The following is a 24,264-nucleotide window of genomic DNA, read 5'->3' on the forward strand; positions in this document are numbered from 1 at the left end:
CTTTTGAATGTATGATATATATGACAGTAACACATAAAATAAGGCTGAGAAAAAGAGCCCGCCCTGTCTACCACACAGAGGCCGTCTGCTCACCCGACACTCACATACAGGAAAGCACAGTGAAAACCCCAAACCTTGCTCCAGTGCAAGCCGCCCTCGGCTACCTGCCTCTGACCTGGGGGGTTGGATATCACTAACTCACTCGAGAATGAGAATCCTGTTGACATTTTCCTTACCAGAATTTTTAATATCATGTTTTCTTCTGCACGGACTCTAAACACGATACTCACCCGTTTTGGAAATTTTGGAAACTACGAAAAAAAGGAAGCATATATCATACCACCCAGAGAAAACCCCATGGAAACATTGGCCTTTTTCAATCTTAAAAAAAAAAAAGATCTATCTTTCAATCAATCTGTAATTTTGTATGGTTGAGATCAGCCTCCAAATAACATTTTTTATCTGGTTGTTTTTCTCACTTAATATGCTAGACATTTCCTCCTGTTATTACAAACTCATTGTAAGCATCTTTGGCTGCATAATTTACTTAAGCATTCCCTCATTACAGCGCATTTAGGCAGGTTCTAATTTCCCACTCACAGATCACCCTGTGATGAATCAACAGTACTCTTCCTAAGTCTCTGTGTGGACTTCAGATTCTTTTCTTAGGATCAGTACCTAGAAATGGTCTCAAGAGATGTTTTAAGTCCTGGACATTTATTTCAGCTTGCACTGACCTTTCTCACTTGGGCATGGGCGTCCTGGCAGCCTGGAGGGTGAAGTCATTTACTAAGGGAGTCTAAAACCACAGAGGCAGATCAGCCCGGGGTCCATCCTGGCCCTGCAAACACTGTCAGACGACCTCAGGACAGTCACCATCTGCACACGCCTTGATTTACTCGCCTGTAACAAAGGAAGAACTGTGACCACGACAGGTTCTGTGCTTACAAGGAGGACGAGCAATGTAGGCAAGCCCCTCGTCCAACGCCCAGCACACAGCAGATGCTCAACAGAGGACCGCTAACACTAAACCTTTTTCAAGAGCCCTTTTACGAATTTTTCTGGAGAAAGGGTCCCAAGCCAGACTCTGACTGGCCTGCCTGGAGTCCTGTGCCCTTCCCTGAGCCAGTTACCATTGGCTCTGATTGGTCAGCCCTGGGTGTCTTGTGCATCCTGATACAGGAGGTGGACATGGGTCAGCCTAGCAGAACCACAAGGACTGAGAGTTGGGGTCCCACAGAGAGGAATTCTGCGGCCAGAAGGGCTAAAGGGGCTGGACCACAGATGCCTAGGCCTGAGGCCCAAGACCACGTGGGCACAGGAGAATAATCCTCATAGTAAGCGTTTACATGGGGGTAAAAACCAAGGCAGACCAAAGATGAAGGTCATTGATGGCTACCACAGAGGGGTCTCAAGGCCTGGGGAGCAGCTGACCCCAGTGAGCTTGAAAATCTTTCCAACCTTGAAAGACTAAAGCTACAGGCAGGTCTAGAAAAACAGTAAGTTCACCAAGGGCTTTACCACTCGGCTGACTCAAGATCTCTTGGGCCCTAAGGCTGACCCTCTGGTACTGCACCAGGCCAGAGCTCAGGTCAGCAAGAAAGCCTGCTTCCCCCAGCCCCACCAGCGGTCCCCTGCTCATTCAGGGGGCAAGATCATTCCCAGTCATTCCCGAGTCCCCACTTACAACTTTACCAGCTAAGCCACAGGGAAACCCAAGAATACTGGAGTGGGTAGGCTATCCCTTCTCCAGTGGATCGTCCCAACCCAGGAATCAAACCAGGGTCTCCTGCATTGCAAATGGATTCTTTACCAACTGAGCTACCCAGGAAGCCCCAGGAAACCACATTGCAATCACCTTCCTATGCTTCTCATAGGTCTTTGTGTATGTCTCTCTGTGGGATGGAGCCCCAGAGTGGGATTGTGGAGTCAAGAAGATCCAATGCAAGCTGACTTTTGCTGGAAACTGAAACTGAAAAATCCGAAAAAATTCAGATTTTTTTCTGAATCCATCAGGAAAAAAAAAAGCAGTGTCTATTTGATAGTATAAGGAAGCTGTTTCCCACTGCTGTACCAGTCCTAGACATCAGTAATGTTTAAAATTTTACAAACCTGAGAGCGGAAAAATACTACCTCATTGTGTTTTAATTTGGAGTTTTTAAATTATTGATGAAGATGTGCGTGTTCTCCAGGAATCATCAGCCGTTTGATTTCGTCTTCTGTGTCTTGAAGCAAACGCCTCCTCCCAGCATGGCAGGTGCTGTGGCCTGGCGCTTCCATCCTTAATCCGAGAACTCTGAGCCTGCGCTCTGTGTCTGCTGTGTCTCTGTACCCCTAACAGCGCTGGCCCACCCAGAGCGAACGGACGGCAGGAAATGACTATTCACTGAAAGCTTGCCAAGCGTCCTGCACGGTGCTTGACATTTTGCCCCCAGAATCTCACATCACCCTCACAGGAACCTGTGAACCAGATTCAATCTATCATTACGCCAAAATCCCAAAGTCCAAAGAGCTCCAAAACCCACATGATTGTTTGTAATTTATTTGGCACACAAAATCTGAACGGGATTGTCATGCAGCCATTAGTCATATGTTTACCGCTTTAAGAACTCATCAGTTCAGTTCAGTCGTGTCCAACTCTTTGCGACCCCATGAACCACAGCACGCCAGGCCTCCCTGTCCACCACCAACCCCTGGAGTTCACCCAAACCCATGTCCATTGAGTCGGTGATGCCATCCCACCATCTCATCTTCTATCGTCCCCTTCTCCTGCCCTCAATCTTTCCCAGCATCAGGGTCTTTTCAAATAAGTCAGCTCTTCGCATCAGGTGGACAAAGTATTGGAGTTTCAGCTTCAACATCAGTCCTTCCAATGAACACTCAGGACTGATCTCCTTTAGGATGGACTGGTTGGATCTCTTTGCAGTCCAAGGGACTCTCAAGAGTCTTCTCCAACACCACAATTCAAAAGCATCAATTCTTCGGCACTCAGCTTTCTTTAAGAACTCCTGATTTCCTGCTAATATAAAAACTTGGTTCCGGGGTATTTGTCCCAGACCTGCTGACAAATTAGTAATATGTAACTCACACTGGATTATTGTTCCAAAATCCGGAAGAAAAATTGTGAAAAGGAAACACACAAGCTCTGAGAGCTTCAGCTGAGGGCTATGGACCTAGGCTGTCTCCCCCGGTCATGGCTAAAGACACTGGCCCCCAAGCCTGTGCTCCTCACTCAGCCTCCATCTGCTCTCAGCCCGATTCCTCACACCACACGATGGGTCCCCCGACCTTTGGGAGCAGCGAGAGCTCAGTGACAAGCCCTCATCTGTGGAGGCTTTACTTCCAAAAGACAGGGACAGGGCTGTTAAGCTGACTGGTCTCCTTGAGATTTAGATTCCAGGATATTGCTTGGCTCACAAAGGCCACGCAGGACCCTGGATGTCCCCAGGCTCTGTCCCCGGAGCAGGACAGCTCTGCCCCTGTCCCGCCCCACCCCGTGAGGCTGAAATCCGCCAGGTCAGGAAGCAGGCTGGCTCCTCTAATAGATAAGTTTAATTAAAATTGGGCTGGATGCATGGCCCGAGCGGGAGACAGTCATTAGACAATCAAAATGCTTCACTACAAGGAAGTAATTGCATTGCACGGAGACCTTTTTGCCATCAAGGCAGAATCAATCAATAATGAAATTAGAAGTGAAAATTAGTCGCTCGAGCCCACGGCTCACTGACTGAGCAGACACTCCGTGACCCCAGGACGGGCTGAGGGCCTGTAGATGAGGGGGCTTCAGCCACCAAAGTCCTCGAGCCCAACCCGGCAGCGACCTGACCGAGTGACCCCTGCTCACCTCAGGGTTGGGGCGAGGCTCCTGGCACTGTTGATTCTAAAGTACAACAGTGTGGCATCTTCTGTTTGAAGAAGCTGAAACAAAGAGGAAGGGGGGATACAGTGGTTAGCTACCGGTCCATAGCAACCTCCCCCCAAGACTCAACAGGGCGTGAGTGGTGGGGGCGGATTTCAGGGCATCTGCAGGTGGGCTGGGGTGGCCCTGCTGACCCTGGCTGGGTTTGCTGTGTCTGCAGGTAAGCCGCGATTTTCTGACCCAAGCCGGGGGCTCCTTTCTAGCAGCAGGAGCGGGGCGGCCTTGCACTCTCCTCCTGGGTGGCTGGCCGGCACGTGGCCTTCCAGTGGTGATGACAGAAGACCCAGAGGGCAAACAGAAGCACATGCGGCCCTGTAAGGCTGAGGGCCGGCACAACATCACTTGTACCGACACCTGCCCAGCCCCGGGTCCAGGTCGACACCTGACAAGGGCTATCCAAGATACCGGATGTATCTATCCGAGATACACCCGAGACAAGGTCTATCAGGAGGACACCTGTGATGAGACACGGCCAGGATGTGGAAGGGGGCTGGAAGGAGTGGAGAAATGGGGCTGGTAGTTCAGACCCGCCCCCCCAACCCCCACCGCCAGGGAACTCAGACTTGTTTTGGGCTCCTTCTGTCAGCCAGGCTTCCCGGGTGGCTCAGCTGGTAAAGAATCCACCCACAATGCAGGAGACCTGGGTTTGATCCCTGGGTTGGGGAGATCCCCTGGAGAAGGGAACGGCTACCCACTCCAGTATTCCGGCCTGGAGAGTTGCATGGACTGTATAGTCCACGGGGTTGCAAAGAGCTGGACACAACTGAGTGATTTTCATTTCTGTCAGCGGTCACTGTACATGTGCTATCTCAAGGAATCTGAGCTGCACCATCCACGCGATGCTCATGATCACTCCCCCTTAACAGACAGGGAAGCTGAGACTCCTGGAAGCAAGCCGGCCAAGGTCATCCAGCTAATGAGTGGCTGGACAAAGACCCGCCTGCTTCTGGATCGTTCCTCCACCCCACTGCCTTCACCCCCGCCTGCAGTCAGGGCAGCCCATGCTCGTCTGAACCCTTCCCCACCTGCAGCAGGGGGCTGGGGCAAGGCCCTCCCATTTCTGGCCGGATTGTCTTCATCTGTGGACAAGGAAGCTCCCCAGGGCCCCGGAGGCCCCTGGAGGCTCTGAGAGGCCTGGGTTTAAGGCTAACCTGACACAGCAGGTTTCTGTTATTCTCATGAAATGGCGACAGGGCGGGAGTGCAGACCACAGAGGCTGCAGGCTGGAAAGGGCTGTCGGGTTCACCTGGCCTCGTCGCTTCCAGATATTTCTGCCCATGACCATGGTAGGTTGGATCCTGGTCCCCAAGGCTGCCCCCATCTTAACCTGGGAATCTAGTTCTTTACAGGGGAGAAGGGACTTTGCAGGTGGGAGCTAAGCATCCTTGCTGGGGAGATTATCCCAGGTCAGTCAGACGGGTCCAGTTGCACCCCGTGGGTCCTTGAGACCGGAGCCTTTGTTGACTGCAGTCAGACAGAGACGCAGCAGCAGAAGAGGGGGGAGTCCTAGGCTGCCAGCTGCGAAGAGACAGCCGGGGGTGAGCCAAGGGACGTGGCGCCTCAGAGGCTGGAAAAGCAGGAACGGATTCCCTGGAGCTTCCAGAGAGCCCTGACGTGACCTGGGTTCCAGCCGGCGTGTCTGCCTGAAGACGTGTGACCTGGAGGACGGACCTGGAGGGCTGAGGGAGAGCCACACACACTGGATTTGTGGTCATTGTTACAGCGGCAGCTGAAACTCATACAGTGACCCTCAGGACAGAACTCAGCTCATATCACAGCCCTGGGCACAGGCGTCACATGCACACGCACTCTCATACATACGCGCACACACCACACAGAGACAGACATGCACACACATGCACATGCCACAGACACAGCCACACACCACACACATGGACCCACACACACACATCCACATACACACGCAGAGACCCACATACACATGCCACACACACACCCGTGCACACATACACGTACTTACACGTATATACATGCACACACATGCACATGCCACACACCACACACATGGACCCATACACACACACACATCCACATACAGACACATGGACATGCCACACACACACAGACCCACATCCACACACAAACATCCACACAGAGACCCACATCCACACACATACACATGCCACACACACATCCACACACCACACACATGGACCCACACACACACACACACACATCCACATCCACACCCAGAGACGCACACACACACACACACCCCCACATACACACACAGAGACCCACATACAGACACATGCACATGCCACACACAGACCCACACACACACATACACGAACTCACACGTATATACATGCACACACAGCCACACACCACACACACGGACACACACACACAGAGACCCACATACACACACATACACATGCTGCACATATACACACACATGGACCCACACATCTACATACACACACATGCACACACACACACACACGGCCCCACATACACATGTACACACAGACCCACATACAGACATATACACATGCCACACACGCACATACACATGGACTCACACACACACACATACACGTACACACACGTGCACATGCCACACACACAGCCACACACACAGAGACCCACATACACACACAACCATATACATACACACGGACCCATACACACACACATCCACATACACACACATACACATGCCACACAAACATCCACACACCACACATACCTCCACACACCACACACACGGACCCACACATCCACATACACACACATACACATGCTGCACGCACACACACACACGGCTCCACATACACACACAAACATACACATACACACACAGAGACCCACATACACACACGTGCACATGCTGCACACACACACACACAGACCCACATACAGACACATACACATGGCACACACACACACAGAGAGACACACACACACACACAGACCCACACACACATACACGTACTCACACGTACATACATGCACGCACATGCACATGCCACACACACACACATCCACATACACACACAGAGACCCACATACACATACATACACATGCCATACACACATCAGTACACCACACACACGGGCAAACATACACACACATTCACAAACCACACACATGGACCCACATACAAGTACACACATGTATACATGGACACACCATGCACAGAGACACACATCCACTCCCACAGACCCACATATACACACACATACACATGCCACACACATCCACACGCCACACACACACATCCACACGCCACACACACAGACCCACATACACACACATGCCACACACACACAGAACCACATACACACAAATATACATGCCACACACACACACATCCACACAGCACACAGAGGCCCACACACACACACATGCACACACCACACACACAGACAACATGCAAACACACATGCTACACATGCATGGACATACATGCAAACACCAAACACACACACACACACACACACCATACACATACACACCCCACACACACACCCCACACACACACATACACACCACACACACACCACACACACACATACACATCTCACACACACATACACATCACACACACATACCACACACACACACACCATACACATACACACCCCACACACACACACCACACACACACACACACACACACACACACCACACACATACACATCACATACACACACCACACACACACACCACACACACACACACACACCACACACACACACACCACACACATACACATCACACACACCACACACTGCTTCCTGGAGAAGGCAGAGCCTGCACTGAGACTTGAAGGAGGAGGAGGAGGGCGCTTGGAAGAAAGCTGGAGGAAGGAGAAAGTGGCTTCAGGGAGCAGCCTGCTCGGTGGCCAGACACCTTCAGGAGTGTATATGAAGGGTGAGAGGCGAGTCCATCAGAGGGGACACTTCATGATAGGAATGCATTAAACAACCAGGGCTTCTTGGGGAGGAAAGGGAGGAGACGCCACCAGCAGAGCTGCGCTTTACAAAGATTCATCAGAAGGGACATGGAGCACTTGAGACTAAACGTTGGCTTCATTAAAAAACAATGAGGATACAAGTTTAAAAAACAATGATGTCAACTCACACCAACTAAACTGGAAAGAAATGTAAGTCTCTGGGGGGGAACAGCCTCCGCCGGTGGGCGTTTCACTGGCGAAACCACCAGAACAGGTTGGCATCACCTGGTGAAGTTAAAGTCACACACACGGACTTGCAACTAAGCACCTGGGGTACAGGCGATAGGCAGGATCCCACAGGTGCCCAAGAACGCCCAGGGCCCGCTAGGACAGCAACCCACAGAAATCGAGAATCAGAGTGCGCGGCAGCAGGAGAAAGGACGGCCCAACTCTGCTCCGCCTCTGCAGCAGGATCCCCCTCCTGAGGGAGAAGTCAGGATCCAGGCTGTGGACAACAGACCGCTGGGCGGGTTCGCAGGGATGGGCCATCAGACTGGGCGCCCTCGGACCCCTTATGCAGAGACCAAGACAAGTCAAACAGCAGTGCTCTGAAGACAGGCACGCAGGTGCAAAACTCAGGGACAAAGCGGAGAGGGGTGGGTATGAGACTCAGGGCAGCAGCCGCTTCTCGGGGGAGGGGGCCTGGGCAGAACGCAAGGGCAAACCGAGCGGCCGCAAAGGGAAGCGAGTGGAAGCCTCTCAGTCGTGTCCGACCCTGTGCGACCCCGTGGACTCTACAGTCCATGGGATTCTCCAGACCAGAACACTGGAGTGGGGAGCCATTCCCTCCTCCAGGGGATCTTCCCAGCCCAGGGATGGAACCCAGGTCTCCCGCATTGCAGGCAGATTCTTTACCAGCTAAGCCACAGGGGAGCAGAGCTGCAAAGGGCATGTGTAATTCCCCAAGGTCATGCTTCCTTACTGCCAGGGCGCTCAGTGACGTGTTTATCTGGGTGCTCTACAGCTGCTGGATGTATATTATTTTGATTCTACACAATATTTCATTAAAAAACAAGAAAGAAATATGAAAAATGACAGAAATTTGGGGAGAATAGAGAAAAATGGAGATTTCTAGCTACATTAGTAGTTAAAATTTTGTCCTATTATCTAAGCATTAAAAATAAAAATAAATTATTCTTTATTTTAAATTAAACTATGGTTGCTTTGCAATATTGGGTTAGTTTCAGGTATAAGTAAAGTAATTTCATATAGTTATTTAATATATTCATTTTCAGATTCTTTTCCTTTATAGGTTATTACAAGATATTGACTACAGGTCCCAAAATAAATTTATTTTTGGTACGTACTTTCTATAGTCATTTTCCTTCTTCTATGTATCCATACTGGGTCCGTAGAATTTTTTGAAAGAATGGATTTTTAATATGATTATGTTGCCTAAAATGTTTTCTAAAATTGCTTGTAACAGTCTTCAAATCACATTTTTAAATTGTTAACATTCCACCTGAGTCCTCTCAATGGGGCATATTTTTAATTTAAAAATATTATCTCTATAGGAGTTGAAGTACCTGGTGAGCTCAGAGTAAATTCTGTGGACTGGAGAGTTTGCAGTTCTAGTATTTCGGCATCAAAATGTGGAGCGAGTCCAGCAGCAATGTTGTCACAGATCCTTTTGCCTCCATTCAGGATACCGTGCCTCAACGCGTATTTTTTCATGACAAAATATATCAAATACAGCATCTCTATTCACGATTCCTTTGATGTTTTACTGAACATCGACTCTGTATCATCTTTGCCTGGGCCATCTGGTAGGTTACATCCCTGTCCACATCCTCTATTTATTCGAATAAACACAGAAGCATCACGGAAAGATTCCTCCTGATATGTCCAGACAGGCCAAGGTTTAAACAAAAATCTCAAAATGAGAACAGAACTTCACCCTACACCACACCCAACTCCCCCTGGCTTTCTTAAGGATGAATTCCACTATCTTCCACTTGTAAACTCTGTTTGTAAATCATCACAATAGGTGAAAAATGTTCATAACTGACATTTGGTGGCTTCCATCCATTAAATGCTTCAATTAAAGATGTCCAACTAATTTTGTACAATCACATCCACCATTTAGAGGATTTGTTTATAACGAAAGCTCAGTACTATTAGAGGACAAGCGAGCTGATATTTTGAGTAAAGGCTCAAACATTTCTCAAATCTGGTTGATGATGGGGAAAAGGAAAGAAAGTTCCACCACACTGACAAAATTAAACTGTAGGTTCTTTAGAATTTAACCCCATCACCAAGTTGTTTATTTCGAGTCAGTCTGGGCACACACATAACAGATTTTGACAACTACTGCTTCTGTTCAGCTGGCAGATCTTGGCAGCTTGTTTCAATGCATCACCAAAACACAAGCCCATTTTTGCACTTAATTTACAAAAAAAAAAAAAAGAAAAGAAAAGAAACATTGTTTTTTTTCCCTTAATTTTTTATTGAGGTATAGTTGATGTACAATATTATGTAAGTTATACATGTATCATATAGTGATTCACAATTTTTAAAGGTTATAATCCACTTTTTAAAGATTTCTTTTGATGTGGACCATTTTTCAAGGTCTTTATTGAGTTTGTTACAATATTGCTTCTGGTTTTTTTGCTTTCGTTTTTTGGCCTTGAGCCATGTGGGATCTTAGTTCCTTGACCAGGGATTCACCCCACGTTCCCTACATTTGAAGGTGAAGTCTTGACCACTGGATCACCAGGGAAAGCCCTTTAAAGGTTGTAATTCATTTATAGTTACTGTGAAATATTGGCTTACCGGGGTCCAACCCCGGTGGATCCAGGGAATTCGAAACGGGCATGGCGTCAGTGATCAGGAAACAATAGCTTATTTAAATGTTAATTAAAGATATAAAGAGTGGTTAAATAAGGATAGCACAGTGAAGAAATTCAGTGAAGAGGCTGAATAACTTGGTTTACGTGGAAAGCTAATAAAATTCCAAAACAAGGAATTTGCGTCACCTACATAGGCCGCAGGCGTCCTCCCAGTCTCCCGAAGGAGAGGAGACACTAAGGCCTCCCCGTCAGATCTTAGAAGCCCAGGCATAATTAGTAGGCTTGACGAGCCTCCATGCTCCAGATGGGAATTCAGCCAGAAGGTGAGAGAAAGAACGACATGGGGAGACCGAGCTTCGGTCAACAAGGCCCACACTTTACTTTCCAAAGTAGTTTTTATACCTTAAGTTGTGCATAGAGGACAATGGGGGAAGGGGTGGAGTCATGCAAGGACAGCAGTACTTGATCCCTTTCGAAGCCAGGCTTTCAAACTTATCATATGCAAAAGTTCAGGTGATTTACATCATCTTCTGGCCAGGGGGCCTGTTAACATTTTATGACCCTTTCTTCAGAAAACTTATTTTTCTCTAAAGGTGGTTATTCTAAAGTCAGGCACCATCCTCCAAAAGCATTAGATAAAGTTGCATTCCTATAGGGCAAAGGTGTGGTTGGCTATAACAAGAAAAAGAATTAACTCAAGGGTCCAAGGTTACAAACATTAAAGCTACTACTTACACCAAGTATATTAATCAATACACTGCCAGGGACACAGCAGGTAAGGGATATGGAGACTTAGCAGCAAACATTGGCCCAACAAGTGAAAAATCCTTCACCAATACAATTTCTAATCAATCTTTTAACTTCTCAAAGGAATCTGTATTTAGACAGTTTAGAACATCTCATGCCTCTCACAGTTGGGAGGCTGTGAACAACCTCATGTGGACGGAAGAACCTGTTCAGGCAGGCTAGAGGACTTCCAAAGGAGTTTGTAGGTTGAAACACTCTTGTCACACCCAGGAATTTTATTAACTGGAGCTGTAAGTTAAGTCTTTTTCAAAGATAGGTGGTGGGGGACAACCCCCCATAAAGTCAGAGGTGTAGGTGAGAGCACAAAGCGGTAAAGTAGGCAGACTCTGGTTTTGGGGGTAGATGCTCAAGAATTTCCAGGGGGGCTCCTGAGGCTCCATCCTGCCTTTGTGTATGCCAAGCCTCCTTCCTCATGACCTTTGCCACGGGCGGAGTTCCTCACGCTGGCTCCCAGCATCGGCTACCTCCCCATGTTGTACTTATTTTATGCCAATAGCTCGCACCTCCTGCTCCCTCCTCCTCCACTGCCCCTGCCCTCTCCTGTTAGTAACTACCAGCTTGTTCTCTGTCTGTGAGTCTGTTCAAAGGACATTGCTTTTACCATGACACCAGCTTCACCAAAGGAATGGTGTTTTACTAGCAATGGGAAGAGCTTCAAAAGCTTTATTTTGATGCCATAAATTAGACGAAAATGATTAAACTATCATTGGAATTAACAGGTTTTCTTTTTGAAGCCCCTGGGAAAGATGATACAAAACTGGAATAATTTAGATGATTCCAAGTTCTGGTAATGGAGCCAACACACGCTCAGCCATCGCTCCAGGGAAAGGGGCACTGCCCACAGCAGGGGGCATGGCCGCTGCACCCCTACCCCCAGTCGTAGACTGGTCAGCTCACCCCTGACCTGGGCTGGGATGGAGGAGCCGGCAGGGTTGAGGTCAGGCTGTCATGGGAGTGCTCACAGCGTTTGCCAAACCCACCACTCAATGCAGCTCTGGAGGGCATAGTTGCATCTGAAGGGTGAAAAGCCTGGCACGGATGCTGAGAGAATCAGGATGGTGTCGTCTCGCAGGTGGAACACTGATGGCCTCGGGGGTGCATGAGGACCACATGGGCCTGTGTCCTCACCATCCCAGGGCAACTCCAGGCTTTGCTGTCTTGTTACCATCATTGAATGCCTTTGAGGGCAGTTGAGAGGAGATTATTTTAATGATCCAGGAAGCCTGGGGGTGGGGTGTTGTTGAGAAGGATGCACGCTGGCTGATGAACCGCAGGGCCCTCATCTCTCCCACCAGGGGCGTTTTCCATATGATTTCTGCTCTGTTCCAGACCCGCCATCACTAGAAACAGGGCAATGGAACACTACTCAGCCATAAAAAGGGAAAAATAACGCTCCGTGAAGCACCATGGATGGACCTGGAGACTACCACTCTGAGCGAAGTAAGTCAGAGAAGGACACACATCATATGATATCACTTATATGTGGAATCTAAAAAAAATTGTGCAAATGATCTCATTTACAAAACAGAAATAGAATTACGGATATAGAAAACAATCTTATGGTTCTGGGGGGTAAGGGGAGAGAGCAATAAGTTGGGAGATTGGGACTGACATATACACACGACTACATATAAATAGATGACTGATAAGGACCCACTGTGAACTACCCTGGTGGCTCGGACAGTAAAAGAATCCAACTGCCAATGCAGGAGATCTGGGTTCAACCCCTGGGTTGGGAAGACCCCTTGGGAGAAGGGAATGGCAACCCACTCCAGTACTCCTGCCTGGAGAATCCCATGGACAGAGGAGACTGCAGGCCAGCCCCTCCCCTGTACCTGCCCTGGCAGGCCCCGCTTGGGGCAGCTGACTGAACAGCAAATCCAGCCCCTGGGGGTGACCCGTGCCATGGGGTCTGAGGGCACCCTCTGCAGGTCAGGGTGAGCAGTGGCCTGAGCAGGCTCAGGCATGCAGCTGGACCCACCGTAATGCTGCTCCAGCTCCGCCCATCCCGTCTCCCGAAGCTGGAGCCTGGAGCCAGCTGTTTTTGTGAACACCGCTCTCCCTTCCCTGACGATGACTCTTCTGAAGTTTAAACAGCTATGATTTCTCTTTTATGCCCTGGCATTTGTTTTCCCAGAAGATGATCATCCATTCATGGAGTAGTAATGACCTATTAACATGGAAAGACGGGAGAGAGAGCTGGGGTTGTGAAAGAACACACATTTTTATTCAAATACATTACACGGATGTTCGATTAAAATGCTCCTCTTGGAATGGACACTTAGTCACAGCCCTCTCTGGGCACCTGCTACCAATCCCCCTCCTTTATTACGGCCACACCGAACAAAAGGGCCATTCAGAACGCAAGCCCAGGACCCTGGCATTCTCATCACTTGTTTCATTTGATACATCTTGTCCCCCACGTACGCTTCTTCCAAAATGAATCAGACGTGCGGGCTGGTCCGGAGGGAGGAGATACTCTGGCCTCAGGTCCTGCTCCTCCCAACCTCCTCCTGGCCAGATTCTCACAGCTGGGGATCCGCGTCTCCGCAGACCCTTTCCAAGACTCTTTCCTTGACCACGGCAGCCACATTGCACTCAGGAGACCCTTGCCCTCCTCCAGCCCCCACCCCCACCCCCATCCCAGAGCACGGCCCTCCCATCAGACGCGCCACGGCCCTGCTGGCCATTACTTCATGGAAATCAGGAAGCTCTGATGCTCAAGGAGGCCTGGGTTCGAGGCCTGCCTCCCCTGTGAGGGGCAGAAGCAGTTTATAGAATTTCACCAAGGGCAGCATCCTGACATGAAGCCCCCACTTGGTGGCACTGTCGAGGAGTTGAGAGCTCGGAGTGCTGGCCTAACACTGTCTCCATGGCCCTGCTGAGGACGGAACAGCCCCCAGCTCTGTCTCCAGCCCCAGAACACAGGGTCTCCCACTGACGTGTATCCTAACCACCAGCTTCGGCCTCAGGCAGCCGCAGGCAAGGCCAGGGGTTTAGGCTGGGGACAGACACTCCCCCAAGCTTGGGTGGGCTCCCCGTGTCTCTGCCAAGGAAGTGGGTCTCAGAGAACCGGAAGGCCGCCCGAGGGCACGTACTCCAGCAAGGATGGGGGTGGGGGTGGGGCTGGAGCGGGTCACCAGGGGAGCACAAGCTCGTAAGTGGCAGGGTCTGGACTTGAACTCAAGCCGCCTGGCCCCGTGGTGCTGTGCTGCCCCTGGGCGAGATGATGCCTGTAAATGCTCCCCTGGCAGCGCAGTGATAAATAACCCAGCTGCCAATGCAGGAGACACAGGTTTGATCCCTGCGTCAGGAAGATCCCCTGGAGGAGGAAATGGAAACCCACTCTAGTATTCCTGCCTGGAGAATCTCACGGACAGAGGAGCCTGGCAGGCTACAGTCCATGGGGTCGCAAAGAGTCGGACAAGACTGAGCGTACGTGCGTGCACACACACACACACACACACCCATCATGCAGCACATGGCCACTCCTCAGCCAGCGTTGCTTCCCTCCCCTTGGCCTTCCACACATCCCTCAATGCCCATCTATCAGAGAGCCCCTCCTCCGAGAGGCTGCTGGGATACTGAGATGTTGTTCCTTCCCCCATGTAGGAGGTCATGCTCCACGACTGAAGTTTAGCTAGGGGCCCATGTCACACAGAGCCCCAAGGCCCAAGTCCTGGCCACAGCGCTCTTGGGCCACCCAGTCCTGGGGTAAGGAGACCGTTGTCCCAGACCTGCCCTAGTCTGGTGGCCGGGATGAGTCCTGTTTTTTCAGTCTCCTTATGTAAAATGGAGAGTTTGGACTGGGTAACTTTATGTGACCCCTCCCAGGTCACCTAGAGACTAGTGTCATCTGCCAGAGGACCTCCCCCGTTCCCTCCTGCCAGGAAACCTCTCCCCAGGTAACCTCCCCACCAGGTGTCTTCCCCCCAGGTAACCTCCCCCAGGTAACCTCCCCCAGGTATCCCCTCCCTCTCCATCCTACCTGGAACGCCCTCCCACCCCAGTGCAGAGGCCCCTTGAGAGGGAGCCCGGGAGGCCCCTGGGCCACAGCCCTGCTCAGCCTGTACACGCTGCAGCCCTCACCAGGTCCTGCCCTCACAGACGGATGCCAGCTCTCACCTCTTTACACATTCTGCAGCATTCTCTTCCCATTCTGTATCTGAGGACCCCAGAGTGTGAAGTCCCGGGCTCACGTCTGTTGCATGTTCTTACCGACGCTCGCTCACGGCCTGTGTTCTCCTGGTGTGATGGCAGACTTGTCACCGTGCTGGTGGTCTCAGTGTCTGGGGGTCCAGGAGGCTACAAGGTAGCTCCACATCCCACGGGGGCGGGGGTCACTGTCTCTCTTCAGGAGCCTGCGGTGATGCTGAGCTCGGACCTCGGGGGCCCAGGTCAGCTGCGGTCGCATGGGGCTCAGGCCCCGCCTTGCTGGGGCTTAGGCCAGGGAGGCGCGGCCCTGGGGAAGCGCTGCCGCAGACTCAGCGTCTCACCCACCCTCTGTCGGTGTCCCGAGTCTTGTCCCTCCTACTTCTCCCTTTGTCCTGAAATGCACCAAAAACTGTGTCTGCGGCGGAGGCCTGCTCCCAGTTAGGGTGTAGGAGATAAAAGCCGTTAGTCTAGGGAAACAGCAAGAACACGCACGCAAACTGCAGAATCATGCTTGATAAGCCTTCAAAGAGCTACAAATGCAAAACACTGCAAATGAAGCAAACTCCAGAGAAAGACAGGGCCTTCACAAGCGAACACACCAACGTCTGCCCCCGAGGCCAGGCCTCACTCCTCGGCCTGCCCCAGACGAAGACGCTTCGAGGTGCGAGGACGAGCCAGCAGAGCGTTCAGCCCTGTGGGCTCGTGCGAGACTAGATTTTTTTCTTTAATTTTTATTGAAATATTGATGATTTACAATGTTGTGTTACTTTCGGGTGTACAGCAAAGTGATTCAGCCCTATATATATAACATACAAATATAACATATTGCATATACATATATAATATATATAATGTCTACATATGTGAATGTGTACCTATGTTACATATATATGTATATTTTATGTGTATTTTATATATATATATATATATATATATTTGTGACCCCATGGTCTGTGGCCTGCCAGGCTCCTCTATTCACAGGGATTCTCCAGGCAAGAATACTGGAGTGGTTTGCCATGCCCTCCTCCAGGGGATCTTCCCAACCCAGGGATCAAACCCAGGTCTCCCACATTGCAGGCAGATTCTTCACCATCTGAGCCACCAGGGAAGCCCATATGAATATATACTTGTATGTATTACATATATGTATACATATGTATATACATAATACACATGAGTATATACATCTTTACATACATACACGCATATTACTTATGTATATGTAGTGAAAGTCACTCAGTCATGTCCAACTCTTTGTGACCCCATGGACTACATTGTCCATGGAATTCTCCAGGCCAGAATACTGCAGTGAGTAGCCACTCCCTTCTCCAGGGGATCTTCCCAACCCAGGGATCGAACCCAGGTTTCCCGCATTGCAAGCGGATTCTTTACCAGCTGAGCCACCAGGGAAGTCCATGTGTTTGTAATATACATATATATTTATAATACACATGTGGTAAGTCACTTCAGTTGTGTCCAATTCTTTGCAACCCCATGGACCATACCTCGCCAGGCTCCTCTGTCCATGGGATTCTCCAGGCAAGAATACTGGAGTGGGTTGCCATGCCCTCCTCCAGGGGATCTTCCCGACCCAGGCATTGAACCCGCGTCCCTTACATTTCCTGCGTTGGTAGGTGGGTCCTTTACCACTAGCGCCACCTGGGAAGTCCATAATACACAGAAGTATATATACATATATATGTGTATATACGTATCACATGTATTCTTTTTTAGATGACAGACTGGAACTTGAAGGAGCCCCAGAGGTACAGCAATCCCCATCGCCTGGTAGCCCTAAGTTAGAGGCCGCTGGGGGAGGGTGGAAAGCAGAGTTCCATCTTAAAGCTTCACCATGTTTAGATCCCAGGCCTGCTCTGGGGATGAGATGGTGTCTGACTTGATTCTCAAGAGTTGAAACCACAGGTGAGCTAGGACCAATCAAAGCTGTGACAAATCCCCAGCGAGCTCACTTCCTGATGAGACCACAGGGATCGCCCCTTCAGGAAGATGCAGGAGGAGCTGGAGTCTGGGGCTGAGGGCAGAGAGAGGTCTACATGGCCTCCCAGTGCCTGCAGGAGGAAAGGGTCTGCCCTCAGCACATGTGATACCAGAGAGGAGCTAAAACACAGACGCGCTGAGGCCAGCCCCCGTCCACTTGGCCTCTTGGTTGAAAATGACCAATAATCAAGAGAAAAAACAGTTCATACAAATGCCCAGATGACCCAGATGTTGGAATCAGCACACAACAACTTTACATTTTTATTATAAGTTTGGTGAATAATTTAGAAGAAAATATGAATTCAGAATGAATGAACAGAGACTACTGACCACATGGAGCAATGCTCTTGTCATATTATGGTTATAGACAAGTAGAAATAAAGTACATGACCATCATAGCACAAAGGGAAGGGAGTTTAAGCGACTCACACAGCTATGAAGTCCTTGTGGGTCCATTGTGCTTGAGGTGGGATCCCTTGTTTATTCACCTGTGTCAGGGCTACGTTATTGCACGTGGGATCTTTCATTGCAGCCCACAGACTCTCTAGTTGTGATGTGTGGGCTTAGGTGCTCTGTGGCATGAGGGGCCTTAGTTTCTTGACCAGGGATAAAACCTGAGTCCACTGCACTGCAAGGCAGATTCTTAACCATTGGACACCAGGGACGTCCCAAGGTGATGTAATATGAGAGCAGTGCAGACTGTGAGCTTTTAAGGATTTGTGTTGCAATACCCAGAGCTATCACTTTAAGAGAAAGAGGTGCTGAAAGGTCAAGAGAGGAAATTCAATTGAATATTCTAAAATATTCAGTGAATCCAGGAGAAAGCAGTAAAGAATCTGAGAACAGATGGTACAAATAGAAAGCAAATAGCAAGAAAGTAGATGTAAACTCAACTTGATCAGTAATTTAATTAAATGTAAGTGGAATAAACACTCCAATGAGCAAGCAGGATTGTCAGATGGTATAGAATTAGAAGTAAGTAAAATTGTAGGACAAAATCTCCTAACATCATGTAAAAAGTTTGAACAAAGTATTAGCAAACCAAAACCTATATGTGTGCATGTTATACACAAGTGGGATTCATTTGAAGTGCAAGGTTGGTTTAACATTTAAAACTCCATATAATTCACCAAATCAACAGAATGAAGGAGAAAAGAATGATCATCTCAATAGTTGTAGAGAAAGCATTTGAGAAGATTCGACACCTATTCACGGAAACAGCTTTCCATGGAAAAGAAAGGCCTTAGCAAAATGGATCAGAAGAAACACCTCCAATCTAATAAAGAGCACATGAAACCCTGTAGTTAATGTCATCCTTGCTGATGAAATATTGAATATTTTACTAAGATTAGGAACAAAGTAAGATGCCCTCCTTCACTGCTTCCACTGGCATCATCGAGGAGGGCTATCCTAGTGAGGGAAAGTAAGCAGAGAAATGAAAGGCAAAAAAACTGGACAGGAAGAAGCAAAACTGTATGGGCCAATATGACTGTGTATAAGGAAATAAGGAATTTATGGCAAAAACAACTAAAAGTAGCAAGCCAATTAAGCAAAATTGCAAAATACAAAGTATATACAAAAACTAATTTTATTTCTATATATTACTAGTAAACAATTGGAAATGAACATTTTAAATAGCATTTATAATAGGATCTGCTGCTAAGTCGCTTCAGTCGTGTCCAATTCTGTGCAACCCCATAGACGGCAGCCCACCAGGCTTCCCCGTCCCTGGGATTCTCCAGGCAAGAACACTGGAGTGGGTTGCCATTTCCTTCTCCAATGCATGAAAGTGAAAAGTGAAAGTGAAGTTGCTCAGTCGTGTCCGACTCTAGCGACCCCATGGACTGCAGCCTACCAGGCTCCTCTGTCCATCGGATTTTCTAGGCAAAAGTACTGGAGTGGGGTGCCACTGCCTTCTCCTTATAATAGGATCAAAACATGTCAAATGCCTAAGAATCCATCTAATAAAAGATATGGAGGATCTCTACACTGTAAGCATAAAACACACTAAGAGGAATTAATGTCTTCAAAACCTTGTGCAATTCTCATAGATTAGAAAATGCAATTTTGTTAGCATGTCAGTTTTCCTTAAACTGTTCTATAAAGGCCATCCAATCCCAGTAAAATTCCAACAGGCTTTTTACAGAAATTGAAAAGCTAATTCTAAAATTACTCTGAAAATGTAAAGAGCCTAGAATATCCAAGAAAATCTTTGGAAAAAAACCAATAAAGTTGGAGGGCACTGTCTAATATCAAGATTTACCATTGTTGTTGTTCAGTCGCTAAGTCATCTCCGACTCTTTGCAACCCCATGGACTGCAGCATGCCAGGCTTCCCTGTCCTCCACTATCTCCCAGAGTTTGCTCAAGTCATGTCCATTGAGTTGGTGATGCTATCCAACCAAAGTTGCAATAATTAAGACTTTGTAATAATAGTACAAAGATAGACAAACAGATCAATGGTGTGGAATAGAGTCTAGAAATCGGTTCACACACGTAGAGTCAACTGAGGCACCAGGCAATTCAACCAAGGAGAGCCTACACAACACACAGGAGTGAAACCAGCTGACAGTATGGAAAAACTAAACTTCAGTCCCTCCCTCACCACACACACGTACATCCATTCAAGACGCACCCTTCACTAAAAGGAGAAAGGTAGAAAAATGAATCTTCTAGAAGAAAATGTGAGAAAATAGCCTCACTACTTTGGAGCGGGCAAATATTCTTTAGAGAGGACACAAAGTAGTCATAAAGAAATGTATAAATTTAATGTCACCAAAATTTAATTTCATCAGAATTTAAAGCTTCTGCTCATCAAAGACACTTTTAAGTGAAAAACAATCCATGGATCAGAATGTACATTTCTGACCAAAAAGACTCATAAGTTTTATATATATAAAGAGTTGCCATAAATCAATAACAAAGAGGCAATCCAATTAAAAATGGGCAAGCAACGTGAATGGGTGATTGACACAAAGAGATGTACTCGTGGTCAGTAAGTACAGGCAAAGTGCTCAAACTCATTGCCTTAAACGCACAACGAGATACCGTTTCTGACTCACTGGAAGACTTAGGAGGGAAAGACTGACAGCAACAAGCTTTAGCGAGGATGAGGAGCCGCTGGGACTCTCGTAGTCCTCCAGGTGGGAATGTAAAATGATTAAACCACTTTAGAAAGCTGTGTGGTGGTGTATACTGAAATTAAGCTTACATTTACCATATGACCTGGCAATTCCACTGCTAGGAATGAACCTCAGAGAATGCATATGGCCACCAAAAAAAGAAATCATGATAATAGCTAGAACCTGGACACAGTCCAAATGCCCATCCACAGGGGAATGGATGAACCGTCTGCCATCCATCCACACGGGCTGTATTTGGCAGAGACAGACACCAGCCCACAGACATCATGTTGAGTGAAAGAGCCGGACCCCCCAGAACACGGACTGCATGATTCCTTCCACAGGTGGTCAGGAGCCTGAAAAGCTGGCCACGTGAGATGATGGGGCTGACTGGCCTAGGGCATCACCCACTACAGGGCGGGGTGGGGGTCTCCAGACAGGACGTGAACTCCCCAACACCACCACTCAGGGCTTCCTTTCTCCATATATCTGGAATGGGGAGCCTGACCCTCCCAATGGGACAGGATGTGACTCGGGTCACAGGTGGTTCCTGAATCTCAAGGGTAGACTTGGTCCTCAGCTTCCCCGTGCCTAAAACAGAGAGGGAAGGATGAGCAGAGACCAGATGCTCACAGTGCTTACCCCATGGGCACGCAGGGCCCCTCTGGCAGCACCCTTCCTGGGACAGGGACACAGGACCCTGTCTGGGGCAAGTCACAAGACTCGCTGAAGCAACAACCTCACCCCCATTGCAAAGGCCAGCGCACCACGTCTGCAGTCTGCCTGACCCATGGCCTGTCTGACTGCATTCCATGACCAACCACGATGCCAGCAAGACCCCGGTCACCTTTTCTACCACCTACAAGCCCTCCACCCACTGCAGTCAGAATCTGCTCTGGGCCCAAGTGGGGCTGAGGACTCACACCCCCCGGAAAGGGCAGAGTCTGCTGCCCTCTGTCCTATCCCATGTGTCCAGCCGTGTCCCCTTGACTCTGGGTCACTCCTGGGCCTGCGACTGTGATTAGTTTTTTTTCTGTAGAGAAAATGGATTTAAATTTAATTGTCGCTTGAAAGAGAAGGGGTGGGGTGGGGCAGCTGGGGAGGAGGGACTGGAACAAAAGGAGAAAAGCAGAGGCCTGATCAATTGTTTCAATTTAAAGAGGCTGCAGTCAAATGGCTGGAAGACAGAGTTATGTGCCTCCCGAAAATGCGGCAATAAATAAGGGAAATCACCCAGAACAAATAGCGCCAGCTGTTTAGATGAAAGAGGAGCCAGGAAATGTGAAGAATGGACGATCACAGCCAGAAATGACAGGCAGGGCCAGCGGGGCTGGGGGTGGGGAGCAGAGACCCCCAGGCAAGTGCCCCGTCCTGGGGAAAGCCAGGGTCCTGGATGCTCTTTTTAGGGACCCTCTATCCTCTCAGCCTGGCGTGCCCTGGGAGGGGGCGCGCTTGGGGAGCAGAGAGTCCTTGGGGGGAAACTGCCCAGCCAGGACACTGCAGTACAGACGCAACACAGCCAACACTCATTCATTCAACTGACACCCATGAGCTCCAACAGCTCATATCTCATCTTCACGCGGCTCCACTTTATAGGCGAGGAACTCATGCTAAGGGCAGGCAACTGGTCCACCCAAGGTCACACAACATCTGACCCCATCCCCTGCCTGGATGCCCTCCCTGATGAGCCACTTGGTCCCTGAGATCCCAGAAGAGGCCAAGTCGGGTTGAGCAGGACCTTAGCACCCAGAGCATTAGGTTTGCAGAACCCTCCTCCCTTCCTCACCTGGGTTCAGGAGTGTTACACAAAAGGAAGTCCCTCCATGTGGAAGCATGAGAGGTAGAGAAGAGGCATTCCCATCGGTCAGCTATGAGCAGTGGCTAGATGGAAAGAACAGCCATGGACAAGTCACCCATGGAGCCTCAGTTTTTCCATCTCTGAGATGGGAACAATACAATCCCAAAGTTGAAAGTGGTCACAGAAGTCACCAAACTCAAACCCTTAGACCATGATCACGAGGCTCTTCTTATACTCCACTGAAGTCAGAAGCTCACTGAATCTCTATATGATCCTTTTATCCCCACCCTGGATCTGTGGGGTTAAACTTTTTCTGTATATTGAGCCCAAAATGCTCTGTCGTCTCCTGAAGGCACTCAGAATGCATGCAGTTTGGCACAGTTCTCCCTAAGCCTTCACCACCCTCCCTGAGTCTCCCTCCCATGCTCCATAAAATGCCTGGATTCCCAGCCTAGGTCACATCAAGGGCAAACAGTCTGAAGAATCACCACTCACTTAGAATGATCATCTCATCCTTGCCTGAGGGCAAGCAATTTTTTCCAAAATGTTTTCTGCCTCCATCATAAACTGCTGGATAATGAGGATGCTGGTCAGTGTCCAGCCCTGGTGTGCTGTGCAACATGGGGCAAGATACATTAGCCTCTCTGTGCCTCAGGGGCCCCACATGAGAAGCAGGAATGATATTATCTCCTCAGAGAATTCTGTAAGGATTAAATGAGTTTATTTAGGAAATGGTTTCAGTAGTGACCAGAGAACAGCTGGCACAATAACTAACAGTCATCACCAACACCATCACCACCTCCACCACCACCATCATCACCACCATCACCATCGTCATCACCATCAGCACCACCATCACCGTCATCACCACCACCATCGTCACCACCACCATCACCATCACCAACATCATCACCAACTTCATCACCACCATCACCACCACCATCACCATCACCACCATCACCATCACTGTCATCACCACCATCACCATCACCGTCACCACCACCATCACCATAATCACCACCATCAGCAGCAGCACCATCGTTACCATCACCACCATCACCATAATCACCACCATCATCATGATCACCACTGTCACCAACTTCACCACCACCATCACCATCACCAACATCATCACCACCATCATCACCACCATCATCAGTCACCAACTTCACCACCACCATCACCACCACCATCACCATCACCACCATCACCATCACCATCAGCACCACCATCACCGTCATCATCACTACCATCGTCACCACCACCATCACCACTACCATCATCATCATTGTCATCAACATCACCACCATCACCACCATCATGATCACCACCATCATAACCAAGATCATCAGCACCATCATCACCACCACTGTCACCAACCTCATCACCACCATCATGATCACCACCATCAACATCATCATCACCACCATCATCACCACCATCACCGTCTTCATCATCATCACCATCACTGTCACCAACCTCATCACCACAATCACCACCATCAACACCATCATCATCACCACCATCATCACCATCACTGACATCATCATCACCACCATCACCCTGATCACCGTCATCACCATCACCGTCATCACCATCGTCGTCACCACCATCACTGTCATCTACCTCATCGCAACCATCATAACTATGACGATGTTGTTGTTGTTTACTACTTTTTTCACCCATCAAGTGAG

At 48.9% G+C, this 24,264-nt stretch overlaps 1 protein-coding gene across 1 annotated transcript in view; it reads right to left on the bottom strand.

The window, feature by feature from the left end:
* Positions 1 to 2,973: 2,973 nt before the first annotated feature.
* The window catches only part of TBC1D22A (TBC1 domain family member 22A), a 323,966-nt gene continuing 302,675 nt past the window's right edge, over positions 2,974 to 24,264 (bottom strand). Inside the window, exons 13-14 of the mRNA XM_044940746.1 lie at positions 3,845 to 3,918; positions 2,974 to 3,058 (exon numbers count right to left, since the gene is read on the bottom strand). Coding sequence (XP_044796681.1) covers positions 2,989 to 3,058; positions 3,845 to 3,918 — 144 coding nt within the window. The 3' untranslated portion in view covers positions 2,974 to 2,988. The remainder of the gene's footprint in view (positions 3,059 to 3,844; positions 3,919 to 24,264) is intronic.

The sequence above is a fragment of the Bubalus bubalis genome, chromosome 4 (assembly GCF_019923935.1).
Source record: "Bubalus bubalis isolate 160015118507 breed Murrah chromosome 4, NDDB_SH_1, whole genome shotgun sequence".
Classification (NCBI taxonomy): Eukaryota; Metazoa; Chordata; class Mammalia; order Artiodactyla; family Bovidae; genus Bubalus; species Bubalus bubalis.